The following is an 18,631-nucleotide window of genomic DNA, read 5'->3' as shown; positions in this document are numbered from 1 at the left end:
TGTGCATCCAATATTTTTTTCCTTCTTTCAGCCTGATGTATGCTTCCAGACCTCATTCCCTCCGCCAATTTTTACTTCCTCTCTCCCTGCCCCCTCCCCTTTCTTTCTGTCTTTCTTTGTCTCCCTGCCCCCCTTTCTGTGTCTTTCTCTTCCCATGCCCCCTTTCTTTCTTTTTCCCTTCTTTCTTTCTGTCTCCCTGCTTCCCCTTCTTTCTGTCTCTCTGCTTGCTCCCAAGCTACTGCCGCCGCCATCGGGGAACAGGCCTCCAAACCACCACCGCCGCCATCGGGGAACAGACCTCCAAACCACCACTGCTCCAAGCTCTCCCTGCTTCCTCACACAGAAGCGTCGGACTGACCAAATTTCCTTTTCCTGACGTCATTTCTGATGTCAGAGAGGAAGATCCGGGCCAACCCAGGCAGCAATTGGCTGGCTCTGAACTTCCTCTCCGACGTCAGAATTGACATCGGGGAAAGGAAATCTGGTCGGCCCAATGCTTCTGTGTGGGGAAGCAAGTAGAATGCGAAGGCAACGTGATCGACTCATGTTGCCTTCGCAATCGACCTTTTGGGCACCCCTGCTCTATTACGTCTCCAAGAAATCGGAATTTCTGACCAGGTCTTGGATTGGTTTTCATCTTTCTTTTCTGACAGGTCTTCTAAGCTCATTTTCAACTCTAATGTTTCAGAACCCTTTAAAAATAATCAAGGTATCCCTCAAGGTTCCATCTTATCTCCATTACTTTTCAATATTTTCATGTCCCCGCTCTTAACATTAGGGCAGTCAATAGGTTTCACAATATTCACGTACGCGGATGATGTTCAATTAATCCATCCAATTGATCTCAGTAAACCAGACGAAGTTTCTAAAATAAATCTGAAATTAGAGAAAATAAAATCTTGGCTAGACGATAATAAATTTGCATTAAATGTTGAAAAATCAAAATTTATGATATTCCTTAATAAAGAAGGTTTAACTAAAATTGTTAATTCTTTAAAGCTATTAGGGGTTACATTCGACAGTAAGGGCTTCTTTTACAAAGGTGTGCTAGGGCCTTAACGCGTGCAATAGTGCGTGTTAAATTCCCGAGCGCGCTAGCCAGTACCACTTTCTTTTTAGGAGCCGGTAGATTTTGGCTACCGCGCGCGGTAATTTTGTGCATGCGCTAAAAACCCTAGCGCACCTTCGTAAAAGGAGCCCTAAGTTTAGATACCATTTTCATATTAGCACGATAGTCCAACGCTGTTTCCATCGTTTACGAATGATTAGATCTATAGCCAATCTCCTGAAACCTGCATCTTTAAACGTTCTAATTCACTCCCTAGTACAGTGTTCTTCAACCTTTTTACACCTATGGACTGGCGGAAATAAAATAATTATTTTGTGGACCAGCAAACTACCAAGACTAAAATAAAAAAAAAACCAAAACATTTCCACCCCATCTCTGCGAGCTCAGTCCCCGCAAACCATCTGATCCCGTCCGCACAAGCCTCAGTTATGATTTTATATTGAACGTATTTAATAAAGTATAAAAAGAAACAATATTCTGTACAATTGTCACTTTATAAATACAAATATACAAAGCAAGGACCAACAAAACCCCTGTCTCCCCTCCCCTTCACATATATCCCCTCTACTATCAAGAAAACTGAACAAGCCAAATTATTACAGAATGCTACACAGAAATATCATTCTAACAGAATACTGCAGTCACACATGTCAGGAATAGTGTTAGGGGAGTGCCACCTGGTCAGAGAGAGCCCTAAGTCAGCTGGAAGAGAATTTGAGCAGGAGGCAGGGAGACAGTGGGGAGAAAATTTGGTAACCACCCACTTTGGGCTTAGTGCCACTGCCCACCCTTCCCATCTGCTATCTGCAAACAAATAAACCCACAAAAAAGTGAACATATTTGCAAAAAGGTCCCTGTATAGAATAACACAACTGTAAGCAATAACAAATTTAACATATGTAGACAAAAAATTAAACCTGAAGAAGCCATACCCTGCATAAAATGCAGCACTAGAGAAAGAGAAACAGTACTCTAAACTTTGGAAAAGAAAACAGTGTAAATTTACAGTAAAACTGCATTTTCTGTTCATGAAATTAAAGATAAAATTATTTTTTCTACCTTTATTGTCTGCCCATTTTGTTCATGTTTATCCCAGTTTCTGCTTTCTTCTGTCTTTTCTTAATTTTCTTTCCAAGGTCTTCAGTCCCTTCCTGTCTTCTACCTATTACTCCAATATCCAGAACCTCCTTTTTCTTCTTACTGCATCCACCCCGTGTCCAGCATCTCCCACCTGTCTTCCTATTCACGTCAAGTCTGCTTTTTTCCTTCACCATACAACCTCCATGTCCAGCATCTTCCTGTGTTCTTTTTTTCTTCCTGTTGCTGAACCAGCCAGCCAACCCACCATCTTCCCCGGTCCCATTCCAGTACCTGCCCTCTTTTCCCCATCTTAATCTAGCAGATATCTTCCATCACCCTACTCCCTCCATTCCTTATTCAGCATCTTCTCCTTGTCTCCCTACTCCCTCTACCCATGTCCAACATCTTACTCCTGTCTTCATACTCCACTCTTGTGTTCAGCATTTTCCATGTCTCTCTGCCCCCTGCAAGGTCCAGCATCTGTCTTTGTGTCCCTATTCTTCCAACTCCCACCTAGTTCCAATAACTATTCTCCCCCAAGGGGATCCACCATCTCCCTTCTGTCACACCAATCCCCCCTGGGTCTACCATCCCCTTCCCACAACACGTATGTCACATTTTTCACTCTCCTCATAATCCAGCATCTCTTATTCCCTCCCTTGGCTGCTGGCCCCAATCCACTCTTCCAGCACTCGATTGCTATCAGCCCTGCCTTTGACCCTGGACCTGCTAAACTGGGCAGCAATAACAAAGACAAAACCTACCCTACCTTCCAATTGTGGTCCCGCTAAATCATACGGCAAAAACGAAGACAGAAGCCGCGGGACCTTTCCTCTTGCCTGCATTACTACGCGCTTTAAGCTCTGATGGTCTCAATCCTGCCCCTCAAAAACAGGAAGTTATTTCAGAAGGGGGCGGGATCAAGATCGGCAGAGCCTTTAGCGATGCAGGCAAGAGGAAAAGTCCCGTGGCTTCTGTCTTTGTTTTTTCCGTCCGTTGTAACAGTACCACAGCCGAAGGCAGGGCTGATGGCACTAAGTGAGCTGCCTGGATCGCGGGGCCCAGGGCAGCTGTCCTGTTTGCCACCCCTAACGCCGGCCTTGAAAGGGAAAGGGGAAGAGATGCCCGGATAGCCTGTGGGCCCCCCTGATGTAAATTTAACTGCGTCGATCTCACTGGCCCTGCATGGACCTGCAGGAATTTTCTTCGAACCAGCGGTTGAAGAACACTGCCCTAGTAATATTTTGTATCGATTACTGTAATGCACTGTTTAAGGGTATAACAAAAAAGGAAATCAGGCAACTACAAATCATATAGAATACTGCTGCAAAAATCATATTCAATGCAAAAAAATATGATCATGTATCACCTCTTCTTCACAAAATTCATTGGCTCCCTGTTGAGCACAGAATCAATTATATAATTCTTTTATTGACATTTAAAACCCGTTCAAGTAACCAACCTGAATTTATTAATAATCTAATCATACCTTACTGTCCCTCTAAAGCCCTTCGCTCTATATCTCAAAATCTCTTAACAATTCCTTCTTTAAAGCACATCAATACGGGGAAGGAATGGTCAATTGATGAATGGGGAAGGATTGTATCCCATATAACTAGAGCAGCTGCTTTGGTGGAAAATGCTATAAAACTTTTAACAAGATGGTATATCACTCCGGTTCTAATTAGTAAATATACTAAGGAGAAAAATGATGTTTGTTGGAAGGGATGTGGGGAAAAAAGTACATTTTATCATATTTGGTGGGAATGTAAAAAGATTCAGAATTATTGAGAGCAAGTATTTTGTTATGTGAGTAAATTAATACAGATCCCTCTTGATTTGAGTGCTGATAAGGCACTGCTGAGAATTAGAGTAGAGGGTTTATCATCTACCCAATCTAAACTTATGGATTTAGCATTTACAGCTGCCAGATTAATATTGGCCCAGAAAATGGCATACTCCAAATATACCCACCATAAGAGATATAAGAGATCGATTAGGAATTGAATGCGAAAAATATAGATTGTCGGCCCTTCTAACAAATCAATGGATGTAGTTTACAGATATATGGGACAAATATATAGAAATGGAAAAAGAAGACTTCTGAAAGATCTAAATTGTCCATTATATTATCCTTATCAAAAGAGTCACCAGGCCTCCTGAAGGGGGGAGGCAAGGGGGGGGGTTAACTGATTATATAATAAGATGTTTTATTGTAACATGTATTTATTTTTGAATTATGTTAATTATGACATTGCAAATTATTCCTTGTATTGAGACTATTGTTGTTGATTTTTTTGGTAAACATCATTAAAATAAAGAATTAAAAAAAATAAAGCACATCAATACTATTAGATCTAATAATTTTGTGGTAACCGCCCCTTCTCTTTAGAATTCCACCCCTAACCATCTCCGTTCAGAAGTATCTCTTCCTCATTTAAAAAATAAGTTAAAAACTTTTCTATTCCAAGACACTTTTGACATCTAACTGCCCTTATTAGGGCTAAATTTTTAATATTTTTTATTATTTTTTAAATCCCCTTCCTACCGTACCTTACCTTTTATAATAATAATAATAATAATAATAACTTTATTCTTCTATACTGCCAGTCGAAAGGCTTCTAGGCGGTTCACATCGAAGAAGGCTGGACAATCAGCAAATTACAGAATGCAAGAAGTGAGGGTACAACTTATTACATAAGAAATAGATAAAAGGAAAATATGAATCTTAAGTATGTAGTATAGATCTTGTGTATGCAACTCAAGAACATAAGAACATAAGCAATGCCTCCGCTGGGTCAGACCTGAGGTCCATCGTGCCCAGCAGCCCGCTCACGCGGCAGCCCAACAGGTCCAGGACCTGTGCAGTAATCCTCTATCTATACCCTTCTATCCCCTTTTCCAGCAGGAAATTGTCCAATCCTTTCTTAAACCCCAGTACCGTACTCTGCCCTATTACTTCCTCTGGAAGCGCATTCCAGGTGTCCACCACACGTTGGGTAAAGAAGAACTTCCTAGCATTTGTTTTGAATCTGTCCCCTTTCAACTTTTCCGAATGTCCTCTTGTTCTTTTATTTTTTGAAAGTTTGAAGAATCTGTCCCTCTCTACTCTCTTTATGCCCTTCATGATCTTGTAAATTTCTATCATATCCCCTCTAAGTCTCCTCTTCTCCAGGGAAAAGAGACCCAGTTTCTCCAATCTCTCAGCATATGAAGGTTTTCCATCCCTTTTATCAGACATGTCGCTCTCCTCTGAACCCTCTCGAGTAATGCCATAACCTTCTTAAGGTACGGCGACCAATATTGGAATAAAGCTGGACAATCTGCTAATTTTAGGATAGAGTTGGACAATAAGGCGAATTACAGAGTAAAGCGAGTTACAGAATAAGGCGGATTACAGAATAAAGTGAATTACTGGATAAGCGAATTACAGAATAAAACTAGACAGTTCACGATTTACAGGATGCAAGTAGTGAGGGTACAACTTATTTACAAGAAAGGAAAAATTAATCTTAAGTATGTAATTTAGGTCTCATGGGTGCAATTCAAGGAATAATGCTGGACAGTCTGCGAATTGCAACAATACAGAAAGTGAGAGAACAGCATATTACACAGAAATTGACAGGGGGATAATATAACTTTGTAAGTGGTAAGGCTTCTGTTTAGGAGATGAATTTGTCAAACAGTACGGTTTTTATTGCTTTCTGGAATGCGCCATAGGTCAGCCTGGCTCCAATGATGTAATTACCCAGCCAGGACTGCTGTTTGCTTGCTTGGAAGAGGAAGGACCTGTCCAAAAAGGATTTGTATTTGCAGCCTGTGATCTTTGGGTATGTAAATATGTTACAGTTTCTGGTTGGTCGTGCGGGGTTGTGTAATACAAAATGTGGTAGTAGGTAAGAAGACGCTAGTCCCCAGACCTGCTTGAAACAAATACAGGCAAACTTGATCAGTATTCGCGCCTCCATTGGCAACCAGTACAATCTTCTGTAGTATGGGCTAATGTGGTTGTTTTTCCTCAATCCGAAGATCAAGCGAACTGCAGTGTTTTGCACTAATCTCAATGTTTGTACTGTTTTCTTTGGGATACCTAGATAAATGATATTGCAGTAATCCAGAATTGATAGGATCAGAGACTGCACCAGTAATCTAAAGCAGTGTTCTTCAACCTTTTTACACCCGTGGACCGGCAGAAATAAAAGAATTATTTTGTGGACCGGCAAACTACTAGGACTAAATTAAAAAACCCCATTTACGCCCCATCTCCGCGAGCTTGGTCCCCGCAAACCAAATGATCCCATCTGCACAAGCCGCAATTATGATTTTATATTGAACATATTTTATTAAAGTATAAAAAGAAACAATATTTTGAACAATTGTGATTTTATAAATACATATATACAGAGCACGGACCAACAAAACCCCTGTCTCCCCTCCCCTTCACATATATCCCCTCTACTATCAAGAAAACTGAACAAGTCAAGTTATTATAGAATGCTACATAGAAATATCATGCTAACAGAATACTGCAGTCTCCAGTTATGTCTCTAGCAGGATATATATTTCAAATCTGATATATTCTAATGACAAAATAGAAATAAAATTATTTTTTTTCTACCTTTTGTTGTCTCTGGTTTCTGCTTTCATCTTCTTTTCACTCTTTTCCTTCCAGCATCTGCCCATTCCACCAATGTCTGCCCTCTCCCCCTTCCATATGTATCTGACTTCTTTCTATGCCCCTCTTCCCTGTCCATCCAGCCTGTTCCTCCTCTCCTTTTTGACATCATTCATTCCAGCTTCACTGCCTTCTTCATTTTTATCTCTCCTACACCAGATCTAGTATCTTTATCCCTCTCTCATTTCTCTGCTGACCCCCTTTCCAGCATCAATGTCTCTCTACTTTCTCATTCCTCTCTCTTCCCTTTCCCTCATCTGATCTCTCCATTCCACCCTGACCCCCTTCCCCTCCTGTAATCTCCCTGCCAGCTGTTTCCTTCCTTTTTTTCTTTCTCCCTTCCCTCCTTCCTTTTCCCATCCCTTTCCCTCCTCCCCTCCCAGCAGCATCTCTCCTTCTTCTCCCTTCCCTCCTCCCTCTATCCAACATTAACTCTCTTCCCATCCCTCTCCCTCCTCCCCTTCCAGCAGCATCTCTCCTTCTTCTCCCTTCCCTCCTCTCTCTATCCAACATTAACTCTTTTCTCTTCCCATCCCTTTCCCTCCTCCCCTCCCAGCAGCATCTCTCCTTCTAACTCTCTCCAAGTCCAGTAACAGCTCTGCCTTTATCCAGCAGCTTTCCTGCTTCCTACAGTGGCTGTCTCCCCTTCCAGCAGCTCTCAGTACTTGCCTGCAGGAAGTTGCCGGTAAATCACTGCCCTGGCAAGTAGGAGAGCTGGTGGGAGGGGAGGAAGTCACTGTGAAGGCCCCCCAGGATCTTGCTCGCACACGCTGACCATCTCCCTCCACCTGCACCTGAATCTGCAGCTCTCTCTGTGGCCCTCTTCAGCAACTCGGCAGGGGCAGCGATCAAGACAGGCTGCCACGTTGGGACCTTCACTCTCTGAGTCTCGTCTATTTTGTTTCAACTTCCTGTTTCCGAACAGGCGAGACTCAGAGAGGGAAGGCCCCGACGTTGGCAGCCTGTCTTAATCGCCTGAGGCTGGGAGGAACATTAGTGAGCAGGAACCGCAGTCAGCAGGAAATTTAACTGCCGAATTGATCTCGCCGGCCCTGTGCGGACCGGCAGAAATTTTCTGCGGACCGTCAACCGGTCCACGGACTGGCGGTTGAAGAACTGTGATCTAAAGGATGTAGCATCAAAGTATTTTTTAATGGTCCTTATGTTAACTTTACTTTGATTATTGTAGTTCCTCCCTTTTTCCTTTTGTTCCCGTTCGTTTATATGTTGTGTATTACTTGTCTTGTGACTCATCACGAGATCTACTTATGCAAGTCTGTATTTTTGGTTCCTCATTAGTACTTTGCGGTCTAAATGTTTTTTAATAAACTTGAAACTTGATGTCATAAAAGACAAGCTTGATTATAAAGGTGTATGGCCCAGGACCCTACAAAGTAGTTCCACCATAATTTGGGCTTTTTTCCCTCCCCAACAAAACCACAAGAACATGGAGTATAAAGTTCTATCTAACATCTTTTATCAGCGGCTAAAGGGGAAGAGATAGGAGGACATAGAGCCATTTAAGGAACAGAACCATACAAAAAAGATGTATTCTACCTAGTAAGGACAACAATAACCCCTGCTACTTTGTCAAAAGGGATCTAGTATATGAAAGTAAGACGATAAAGGCGAGTAACATCTATTGATAACAAAACTCCCAAAATAACGAAAAGAAGTGTCTGCCCATTTCAGTGGAAAAGTTGTGTTTCATGTCCTACACAGAGGTTCGGAGGAAGCCAAAGCTTCCGATTTCCCCAAGATTAAAGCAAAACCAGAGAAGTCTCCATACTCTCTTAGACTTTTCATTAAAATTGGCAGAGACCTATGGGGAGTAGATAGAAACACAAGAGATCATCTGCATACACTGCTATTTTGAAATGACTAGCACCCAACATTAAACCACTGATTTCAACATTAGATTGTACCTCCTGAATCAGGAGGTCCAGTGAGAGCACAAATAAAACTGGCGACAATGGACAACCCTGTCTGGTACCTCAGTAAATCTCAAAAGACTCCGAAAGCAACCCATTCACTAAAAGTTGCGCCCTTGGGCCACAGTGCAGAATTTGAATGGCACTGAAAAAGAATGGGTCCATCCCCATATGCCCACTCAATCAAATGCCTTTTAGGCATCAAAGCTGATAAGCAAAGAGGGGGCACCATCCTCATGTGCTTTCTCTAGGGCCAACAGACACCGGTTGCTCTCTAATAAACCCCACTTGCTGCTCATACACCAGAGACGGTAAAACTCTGGCTTGACAATTTGCCAGAATCTTTGCCATTAGTTTGACTTCATAACTGAGGAAAAAGATCGGTCTGTAAGATTCAGGTAGGTTCTAAGTTACTGGAAGCTGCCGCATTGAAAACTTTAATTCACTCATTGGTTATTTTGTGTTTAGATTATTGTAATGCCCTCTATAAGGGTATCACAAAAAAGGAGATCAGACGATTACAGATCATTCAAAATACTGCTATTAAAATCATTAGCGGGGCAAAGAAATATGATCACGTCACCCCTCTTTTAGTCGACGCTCATTGGCTGCCAATCGAATACAGAATTAATTATAAAATTTTACTTTTAACATTTACAACTAAAATGAATAACCAACCTGATTTTATTAACAGTCTTTTAATTCCGTACGTAACAACAAAATCCCTTCGTTCCACTTCTCAAAATCTTTTAGTTATACCATCATTAAAATCAATAAATACTTTACGCACCAACAACTTTGCTGTCACTGCCCCTTCATTTTGGAATTTACTGCCTATAAATCTCCGTAACGAATTAGATATAAAACAATTTAAAATAGCACTAAAAACATTTCTATTCCAAGACGCTTTTTGTTAAATGGCCACTTTCTTTCTTTTCCTTTTTCGACAATTTTTTACCTAACCTACTGTTTTAGCCTTTATGACTTATCTATCCTATACTTATTGTAGTTCCTCCCCACCTGCCCTTTTGTTGCCGTATGTTTGAGTAAGTAATTTGTCCTCCCTGTTTTAATATGTTTAATCTGTTTTTGTGTAATTTTATTATGTTAACCGCTTAGAAGTTGGAATAAGCGGTCAAACAAATTTTTAATAAACTTGAAACTTGTTCTGGTCTCTGCCCGTCTTTGGAAACACAATTATTGTGCCAGGTTAAGATGCCTAGGCAGAATACCCTTCACCACCCCTAAATGAAAGGCTTCTGCTAACAATGGAGCAATCTCCCCCACAAGTAATTTATAGAATTCACCTCTTAGGCCGTCGGGTCCTGGTGCCTTCCCCAAAGGGCTATTCTGAATAGCCCAATCCACCTCATCAGAGGAGATAGGTTGTTCTAGGGAATTAGATTCCTTAGCAGTCAATTTCGGCAGGTCTAAACTATCCAAATATACTGCCCCATCTAAGGTATCCAAGCCAGGTGAGGCATATAGTGAGACAAAAAATTGACTCATGATTGCGCTGATTTCCTCACTTTTATGATGTAAAATCCTGGGGGGGGGGGTGTATCCCAGATTGTGATAATGCCTTCATGTCCCACCAATCTAGGCAACAAGCGACTATTCTTATTGGTGAAGTGGTACAGTTAAATTTGTAATAAGCTGCAGCTTTCTGCACTCCCCGATACAATTCATTTAACGCATGCTGAGCCTCTAATAGTTGCGTTTTAAGATTCAAAGTCACATTGGAGCTGTATTGCCGCCTCAGAATTGTCACCCACTATTCATGCTGTAAGATTTCTCTATGTCTTGCCTTTTTCCGATGAGCTAACTATGCTAGGATTTCCCCTCTTAATACGGCTTTCACAGTTTCCCAGTAAAGGATGGGGGTCCTCGCAGTATTCCTTATTAGGTGTATTGGTAATCCTTCCATTTTTGTAGGAGGTATTCCTGAAATTTTGCATCTCTTTACAAATAGCAGGGAAACCGCCAGCTACCTCTCTCTCCCTTAGAATCCCCCCCAACTCCTTTGTAGCTGCACCCATGCATGGTCTGAAATCTCTATAGACCCTATTTCCACCTCCGTCACTACCGAGAGCAGCGGGTGCAAGATCAAAATAATATCGATATGGGAGAGAGTACCGTTGGCTCAAGAAAGATGAGAGTAGTCTCGCTCTAGGGGATGCAGTACCCTCCAGACATCTACCATATCCAACAAGGTGGAAAGAAGTGAAGCTCCCATAACTAATTTTGAAGATTCTCTCCCCACTGATGCAGAGCAGTTAAATTTGGGATTGGGAACATCATTAAAGTCCCCTCCTAATATCACTGGAGTGTCTCCAAAGGCTTATCAATAAGTCTAACAGAAGCAATGACATATTGTCCATTACGATCTCTTAAAACCTTGAGTCACTATGTGCGTCCCTTTCCAAATCAAAATAGCTACTCTTGCCTTCTTGTGTTGAGCTGGAGCCTCGAAATGCCAGCCTACCCACCATGTGCAAAGTTTAGCACGTTCTGCAGAAGTCAAGCGTGTTTCTTGCAAGAAAGCTATAGTTGTCTGGGTATGATTGAATAACTGCAGGATCTTATAACGCTTAATAGGAAAATGTAAACCCCCCCATTCCAAGAGGTCAACTGAAACTCCATATAAAACAGGGTCAAAGAAATCTCTATGAAAAAAATACAATGCACTATGTCACCCAAAGAGCGTCCCAGCCATCGCCCCCCAGACCATTTGAAACCCTACATATTGTGTCTCCACTCCTACCCTTCCTCTTTTAAAATTTCCACCCAATAACTCCACCTTACTCTCCCCCAATCCTCCCTCCCCATATTGAAAACCTCGCACCATATTAGGTGCCACTTCCAGGAAACTTTGTATGCCCGCCACAAAGCCCCCATTCATGTTACCCAAATTCCCTAATAAATGCTAGATGAGGCTCCGCAAGCCTACCCACCAAATCAATTATGCATAGAGGTATGTTTAGTGCAACCAGATCACTGATTTGCACCTTTTCCCTTGGCAGGCAAAATGTCACATTCACACACCTGCCACCCCCTAACCTCTTCGACTCACACAAACAGTACACCTTGAACAATGGCTATATAAAGAAATAAAATTAGATGCTTGCGTCAGAACTTAAAGATAGATCAATAGCAGCCCATTTTAGTGTCCCAGAGCAATGTTTAAACTCAAATGTCCATCATGTGGCTCAGCAAACATCATCCGGCAACATCAATGAGGTAGGCACTGTGAACTTTATTCTGCAAGGTAACCTTAGCCAGTCACAGGTTGCACACGTGTGGATGTCATACAGTACCTTTGGGTAAACGTTTGTCCACAAACTTAAGAGCTGTTTCCATAGAATCAAAATGATGTGCTCTTCCTTGGTGAAACAGTTTGACGCTTGCCGGGTATAGCAAAAAGAAGGAAACTTGACGCTGTACCAAGCGAGAGCAAAGTGGACAGAAATGATGCCAGGCTTGAGAAGCCTCCGCCGAGTAATCCTGAAAACAAAGAATCTGTTTGTTTTTATATTGTAGCTTGTCTGTTTCAGTGCCCATAAGATATCCGTTTTATGTCTGTAGTTAAGGAGTGAGCTTCCCTGGAGGCTTTTGCTTTTGGCACAGTCAGTGTGCTCGTTCAATATGCAGAGGGCCCGCTATATCCAGTAGTTGTAAGGATTCTTTTAGCCAACATTCCAGAAAGTCTCCTAAAGATTTTCCCTCCACTTATTCCGGAAGACCGACAAACCTGAGGTTATTCCAGCGGGATCTATTTTCTAGATCCTCCAGTTGTGCTTTTAGGTCCATCAATGCTGAAGTATGAGTTGCTTGCTCCTGAGAGATTCACTGGACTGCATCTTCCACACCGATACGCTGTTGTGCCTCTTGCACCTCAGAGATTAAGGAGGCAAAGCGCTGATCTACAGTAAGTTGCCCAACTTGTCAAGCACACGTTGCAGCTTGTTCCCAAACGTTCCCTCCAAGGCAGCCTGCACCTCAGCCACCCATGCCGAGCTAGGAGTCAGTGGAGACGCTGGGGTTGTATGTTCTGCCATCTTGGATTTGGTCGATCTAGTCTTTTCATGATCTTTTTTTCCACGGCGGCCCTTAGGTCAAAGACCAGTGCCCTGAGACTAGCGTTACCTTCATATGTTCTGGTTCAACAGGAACTTGTCTAACTTTGCCTTGAATCCCTGGAGGGTGTTTTCCCCTATAAGAGCTTCTGGAAGAGCGTTCCAGTTTTCTACCACTCTCTGGGTGAAGATAATTTGGTTGCCATAATTCTCTCACATGCGCTTCTGAGCTGCGGGCATCGCATGGTAGTAGGGCAGGCTCCAATTTTGCTGGGCAAAACACTGACAAAATGCAGATATGCGTCAGGCATATTGGAGCTGCAAGCTCCTGCTGCTCACAGCTCCATGCTTCTGCCAGAAGTCTCCTGGCAATGAGAATTAATGATGTATTGTATCAGGTGATGTATTGTGTCAGATGATATGTTGATTGAAAGCAACTCTGCCAACTCAAAAATGATCTATAACCATCTTGAATATCTTTAAAAATGACTTAAAATGTTTTTGTTCCAGAAATTCAATTTCAATAGTTAATAATGGGATAATGTTTTTCATTGATTAATAGCTCTTGTTATATAACAGCCGTTCAAAAAGTATCAGACCTTAATTTTTCTTGCATAAACAAATAAAGCTAGGGAGGCGTGGTTTGGTGCACTTATGTAGGCGACCCTAATGCATATGCTTGAATTTTTTCCCGCTTACAGAAGCTGTCAGTCGCCAGCAGACTGCCGATGAGTGAGGAAGTGTATGTGAGCGCAGTTGGATTTTCATTTTTGACAAAATGACAGAGAAAGTTGAACAACGCTACTGCATTAAATTTTATGTAAAGCTTGGCGATTCCCAAGTGGAAACGATCCGCAAGATTCAACAGGCTGTCGGGGATGAAGCAATGGGCACCACACAGATAAAGGAGTGGTACAACCGCTTCAGAGATGGCTGCACATCAGTGGAGAGTACAGCACGTTCTGGTAGGCCCTCAACATCCAGAAATGAGATCGTTATTGACCAAGTGAGGACCAATAAGAACATAAGAATTGCCGCCGCTGGGTCAAACCAGTGGCCCATCGTGCCTAGCAGTCCGCTCCCGCAGCGGCCCTTAAGTCAAAGACCAGTGCCCTAACTAAGACTAGCCTTACCTGCATATGTTCTGGTTCAGCAGGAACTTGTCTAACTTTGTCTTGAATCCCTGGAGGGTGTTTTCCCCTATAACAGCCTCCGGAAGAGCGTTCCAGTTTTCCACCACTCTCTAGGAGAAGAAGAACTTCCTTACGTTTGTACGGAATCTATCCCCTTTTAACTTTAGAGAGTGCCCTCTCATTCTCTCTACCTTGGAGAGGGTGAACAACCTGTATTTATCTACTGTCTATTCCCTTCATTTTCTTGAATGTTTCGATCATCTCCCCTCTCTGTCTCCTCTTTTCAAGGGAGAAGAGGCCCAGTTTTTCTCTCACTGTACGGTAGCTCCTCCAGCCCTTTAACCATTTTAGTCGCTCTTCTCTGGACCCTTTCGAGTAGCACCATGTCCTTCTTCATGTACGGCGACCAGTACTGGACGCTGTATTCCAGGTGGGGGCGTACCATGGCCCGGTACAGCGGCATGATAACCTCCTCCGATCGGCTCGTGATCCCCTTCTTAATCATTCCTAGCATTCTGTTCACCCTTTTCACTGCCGCTGCCGAGCACTGCGCTAACGGCTTCACCGACTTGCCAACCAGTACTCCCAGGTCTCTTTCCTGGGGGGTCTCTCCGAGTATCGCACCAGACATCCTGTATTCGTGAATAAGATTTTTGTTACCAACATGCATCACCTTACACTTATCTATGTTAAACCTCATTTGCCCTGTGGTGACCCATTTCTCGAGCGTGTTTATGTCACGTTGCAGGTCTTTGCAATCCTTCTGCGTCTTCACAACTCTGAATAACTTCGTATCGTCCAAAAATTTAATCACTTCGCTCGTTGTACCAGTTTCCAGGTCATTTATAAGTAGGTTGAAGAGCACGGGCCAAAGCACCGAACCCTGCGGCACTCCACTCGTGACGCTTTTCCAGTCCGAGCATTGTCCATTTACCCCCACTCTCTGTTTCCTATCCGCCAACCACTTTTTAATCCACATGAGGATTTTGCCCTCGATTCCATGGATTGAAATTTTTCAAAGTAGTCATTCATGCGGGACCTTGTCAAACGTCTTCTGAAAATCCAGATATACAATGTTGACCGGCTCGCCCTTGTCTATCTGCCTGTTTACTCCTTCGAAGAAGTGCAGCAAGTTAGTCAAGCAAGATCTTCCCTTGCTGAAGTTGTGCTGGCTGGTCCTCATCAGCTCGTGTCCATCAAATTGATCAATGATGCGGTCCTTTATCAGCGCCTCTACCATCTTTCCCGGTACCGAGGTCAGACTCACCAGTCTGTAGTTTCCTGGATCTCCCCTCAAACCTTTCTTGAAGATCGGTGTGACATTCGCCATTTTCCAGTCTTCCAGAATCCTTCCTGATTTGATCGACAGATTAGCCATTAGTTGTAGCAGTTCAGCTATAGCCCCTTTCAGTTCCCTGATCATCCTCGGATGGATGCCATCCGGTCCAGGGGATTTATCATTTTTAAGCCTATCAATCTGCCTGGTGATGAAGGATTGTCAAATCACGATCAGAGAATTTGCAGACAAGTCGAGCATCAGCATTGGATCCATTCATTCCATTTTGACTGAGGATTTAGGCTTCAGGAGAATTTCAGTGAAGTTCGTGCCAAAGCTGCTAACTATCAAGCAGAAGAAACCCGTTTGGAGATCGCGCAGGACATGCTGGAGACTGTGAACAGTGATCCCAGCTTCTTCAGCACAGTGATCACTGGCGAAGAATCCTGGGTTTATGAGTACGACCCAGAAACCAAGTTGATGTTATCACAATGGAAGCATTCAACATCCCTGAGGCAAAAAAAGCAAGGCAGGTCCGCAGCAATGTCAAAGTCATGCTGACTGTCTTCTTTGACTCTAGTGGCATGGTTCATCACAAGCACGCACTACATGGCACAACCATCACCAACAGGTACTAAGAGAGTCTGCGTCGCCTTTGTAATGTGTGAGACACAAACAGCCGGACCTGTGGACAGCGGGCAATTAGTAGCTCCATCACGATAATGCATCTGCCCATTCTTCATATTTGATACGAAGTTTCCTGGCCAAACACAACACACCTGTGATTCCTCAGGCTCCCTACTCTCTCAACATGGCTCCATGTGACTTCTGGCTTTTCCCCAAGCTGAAATGACCCTGAAAAGTTCTAGATTTCAGTCAAGAGAAGACATCATGTAGAATGCGATGGACCAGTTGCAGCAATCTCAAAAGAGGGGTTCCAGCGCTGCTTCCAACAGTGGCAGAACCGTTTGGAAGAAGTGTAAGGCAGCCCAAGGAGACTACTTTGAAGGAGATTAGTATAAGATTGTTGTATCTGAATACGAGTATTTTTTATGAATAAAGATCTGATACTTTTTTGAACGGCCCTCCTATGTACATCCTAAATCAATTAATCTAGCATCTTTGTATGCTAACCGCTATGAATTGCTGGTAATTGCGTAATATAATTGAAACAGTAACACTAAGACTGGTGGGGGCGAGGTCACGCGTCCTCTTGTTTTACTTCACATATATAGTAACCCTAATATTTAGACTGTAAGCCTTGTGGGGACAAGAATATACCTATTACACCTGAGTACAAATCACCTTGAGCTGTGAAAAAAAGAGCATGAAATAAATTATTATCCCGGGCCTTACAGGTTACACAAAGACATAAATCTGTTCCCGCGCACCAGACTACGGTGCGCTCCGCATTTAGCCTATCAGCCACAGTCTCGCGCTCCTCCCTAGCCTAACGTCACAAGCCCGCCCTTCCCAGCTCCCTTTGCGGTCCCGAGTCCGTTTCTTCCATCGCCATTTTCTGTATCTCACGCAGAAGGAGAACGAAGAAAGGCGCGTGCTATTAAGTCTGTGAAGGAAATGGCGACCGAGGCGGAAGGCAGTATGGACGATAACGCTAGCAATGGAGGAGCCGCCCCTGGCAGCGAGACCGACAGTAAAGGGTGAGGAGGGAATCGTTGGTGCCAGCAGTGAGCATCGTATGCAGTGGAGAGAAGGGGATGGAATTTTTTTTTCTGTGCGGCCATTGTGGGACAGATGGAGAGTAAAACGGGGAAAGAGGATTAGGAAGAAGCGGCTTCAGGGGAGGGGGATTCCTTATGTTATTCTGTACAAAATACTTTTTAAAAAAGGTTCTGGAAACGCTTACAGCGATTCATTACTATTTACAAAAAAAGTGTATTTTTAATGTGATATATTTTCCTGGTAAGGCCCGGTTTCTCCTTTCACTAGGGCAGGCTTTGAGACCCCTTCCCCTTTCCTCATGCTGGCTTTCCCTAGCACTCTTCGCTCTAATCACCACCCTCTCTGGTTTAGTTTGAACTCCCCCCATAAGCTCGCTCTCCTGACACCTACAGGTTCAAACTCTAATTTCTCGTCTTAAGCTGCACTTGTTCTACCTGAGCGTGTGGGTGTTACCCGTCATATCAGCCAATAGAGGTGGAATGATTTCTCATCGTGTAGCATGGAAGAATAATTCCACAAATGTAAAACTTTCCTTAAGACACGTTTCTTAACTCCATTTTGCTCCATTCGAGAGTGGGCTGGACCTGTTTTGGCAGGAGAGTTGTTTTTAAATTTTGCTGATTGTATCTTGTGATAATGTAGCCCTCTCCTGTTATTAGAGTTTATTTATTTTTATATGTATGTCTTTCGGATACACACTGCTTAGACCTGAGATTACATGTATAGTAGTATATGTGGTATAGTATGATTAATAATTAAAAGTAGTTGGAGAAGCAGTTTTATTTGACTTTTTTACATTTGGAGTGTCTGGCGTTAAGGCCACTGCTTGTGGTGGTTACATGGCCAGGGCAATGCTGTGATGGCTATAGAAGATGTTAGAGTCTCTGGAAGTTTCTCATCTAGAGTCTGGTGGAACCTTCCTGGCAGATGTCCTTTGTCTTAGTCTGCCTCTTCTCCCAGTCTGTGGCTGCCTCTAGTTGGGTAGCGCTTGCTGTGACTTGTTGGATTATGGACACAGCTCTCAAGAAGCTTCTCAAGTCAGCTACCCTTTAGGGATGCTTATTTTTGAGGGAACCCATTCAGTATATTCCAGCTCTAGGCCACAACCCCGCCTGGCCATTCTGTGTGGATTTACCTCTAGATGTAGGGAATGGCGGCTCTTGGCTGTTTAGTGTAAATCCTTCTCTAGAACGTGGTTCTATTTGTCTGTTCAGCATGGCTCCCTCTGTATGTTTGGAACACTCCTCCTGCCTATTTGTATTGCTCCATCTTTAGATGTAGAGTGCATCTCTAACTGCCTGTTAGATTCGGCTCCATCTGGATGTATAGTGTGGCATCAGCTGCCTGTTTGAGCACGACTCCACAAGTGGATCCATTTGATGATGGCTCTGCTGCCTGCTTGCTGTGTGCTGATCATCACTATTTCTTTTACAGTCTATTCCTGGACAAGTGGGTAATGCATCCCATGTTGTGAGACTGCTTTTACATAATTTTTTCAGACCCTCCCCTCTTATTTCGGGAATGTCCTCGGGTCTCCAGTAGCTTTCCTACAAGTAAGACAGCTTTGGCTAATTTCTGAATCACTAGGAGTTGCAATTGGAGGTTGGACAGTTAACACTAGTGGAATGCTCTCTTATGAGTAGAGTAGCACAAAGCCGCAGCCTTCGTCCTTTCTTTATAAGGACATAGCAAAGATGATCACGGATCA

At 43.1% G+C, this 18,631-nt stretch overlaps 2 protein-coding genes across 4 annotated transcripts in view; one reads left to right on the top strand and one right to left on the bottom strand.

The window, feature by feature from the left end:
- LOC117365759 (ras-related protein Rab-11B) overlaps positions 1 to 16,668 on the bottom strand; it is a 94,038-nt gene extending 77,370 nt beyond the window's left edge. Inside the window, exon 1 of the mRNA XM_033956541.1 lies at positions 16,546 to 16,668. The gene's annotated coding sequence lies outside the window, so the exon portion shown is untranslated. The remainder of the gene's footprint in view (positions 1 to 16,545) is intronic.
- A 39-nt stretch (positions 16,669 to 16,707) lies between these two features.
- Positions 16,708 to 18,631, top strand: part of HNRNPM (heterogeneous nuclear ribonucleoprotein M) — a 238,142-nt gene continuing 236,218 nt past the window's right edge. For 2 of the 3 annotated variants that reach the window (XM_033956537.1, XM_033956539.1), the window contains exon 1: positions 16,708 to 16,901. In XM_033956537.1, the coding sequence (XP_033812428.1) occupies positions 16,819 to 16,901 (83 nt within the window). In that variant the 5' untranslated portion in view covers positions 16,708 to 16,818. The remainder of the gene's footprint in view (positions 16,902 to 18,631) is intronic. The other variant, XM_033956536.1, reaches the window with a different exon arrangement.

Source organism: Geotrypetes seraphini, chromosome 8, assembly GCF_902459505.1.
Source record: "Geotrypetes seraphini chromosome 8, aGeoSer1.1, whole genome shotgun sequence".
Classification (NCBI taxonomy): domain Eukaryota; kingdom Metazoa; phylum Chordata; class Amphibia; order Gymnophiona; family Dermophiidae; genus Geotrypetes; species Geotrypetes seraphini.
Note: the sequence above shows the minus strand (reverse complement) of the source record. Positions and strands in the feature narration are given on the sequence as shown.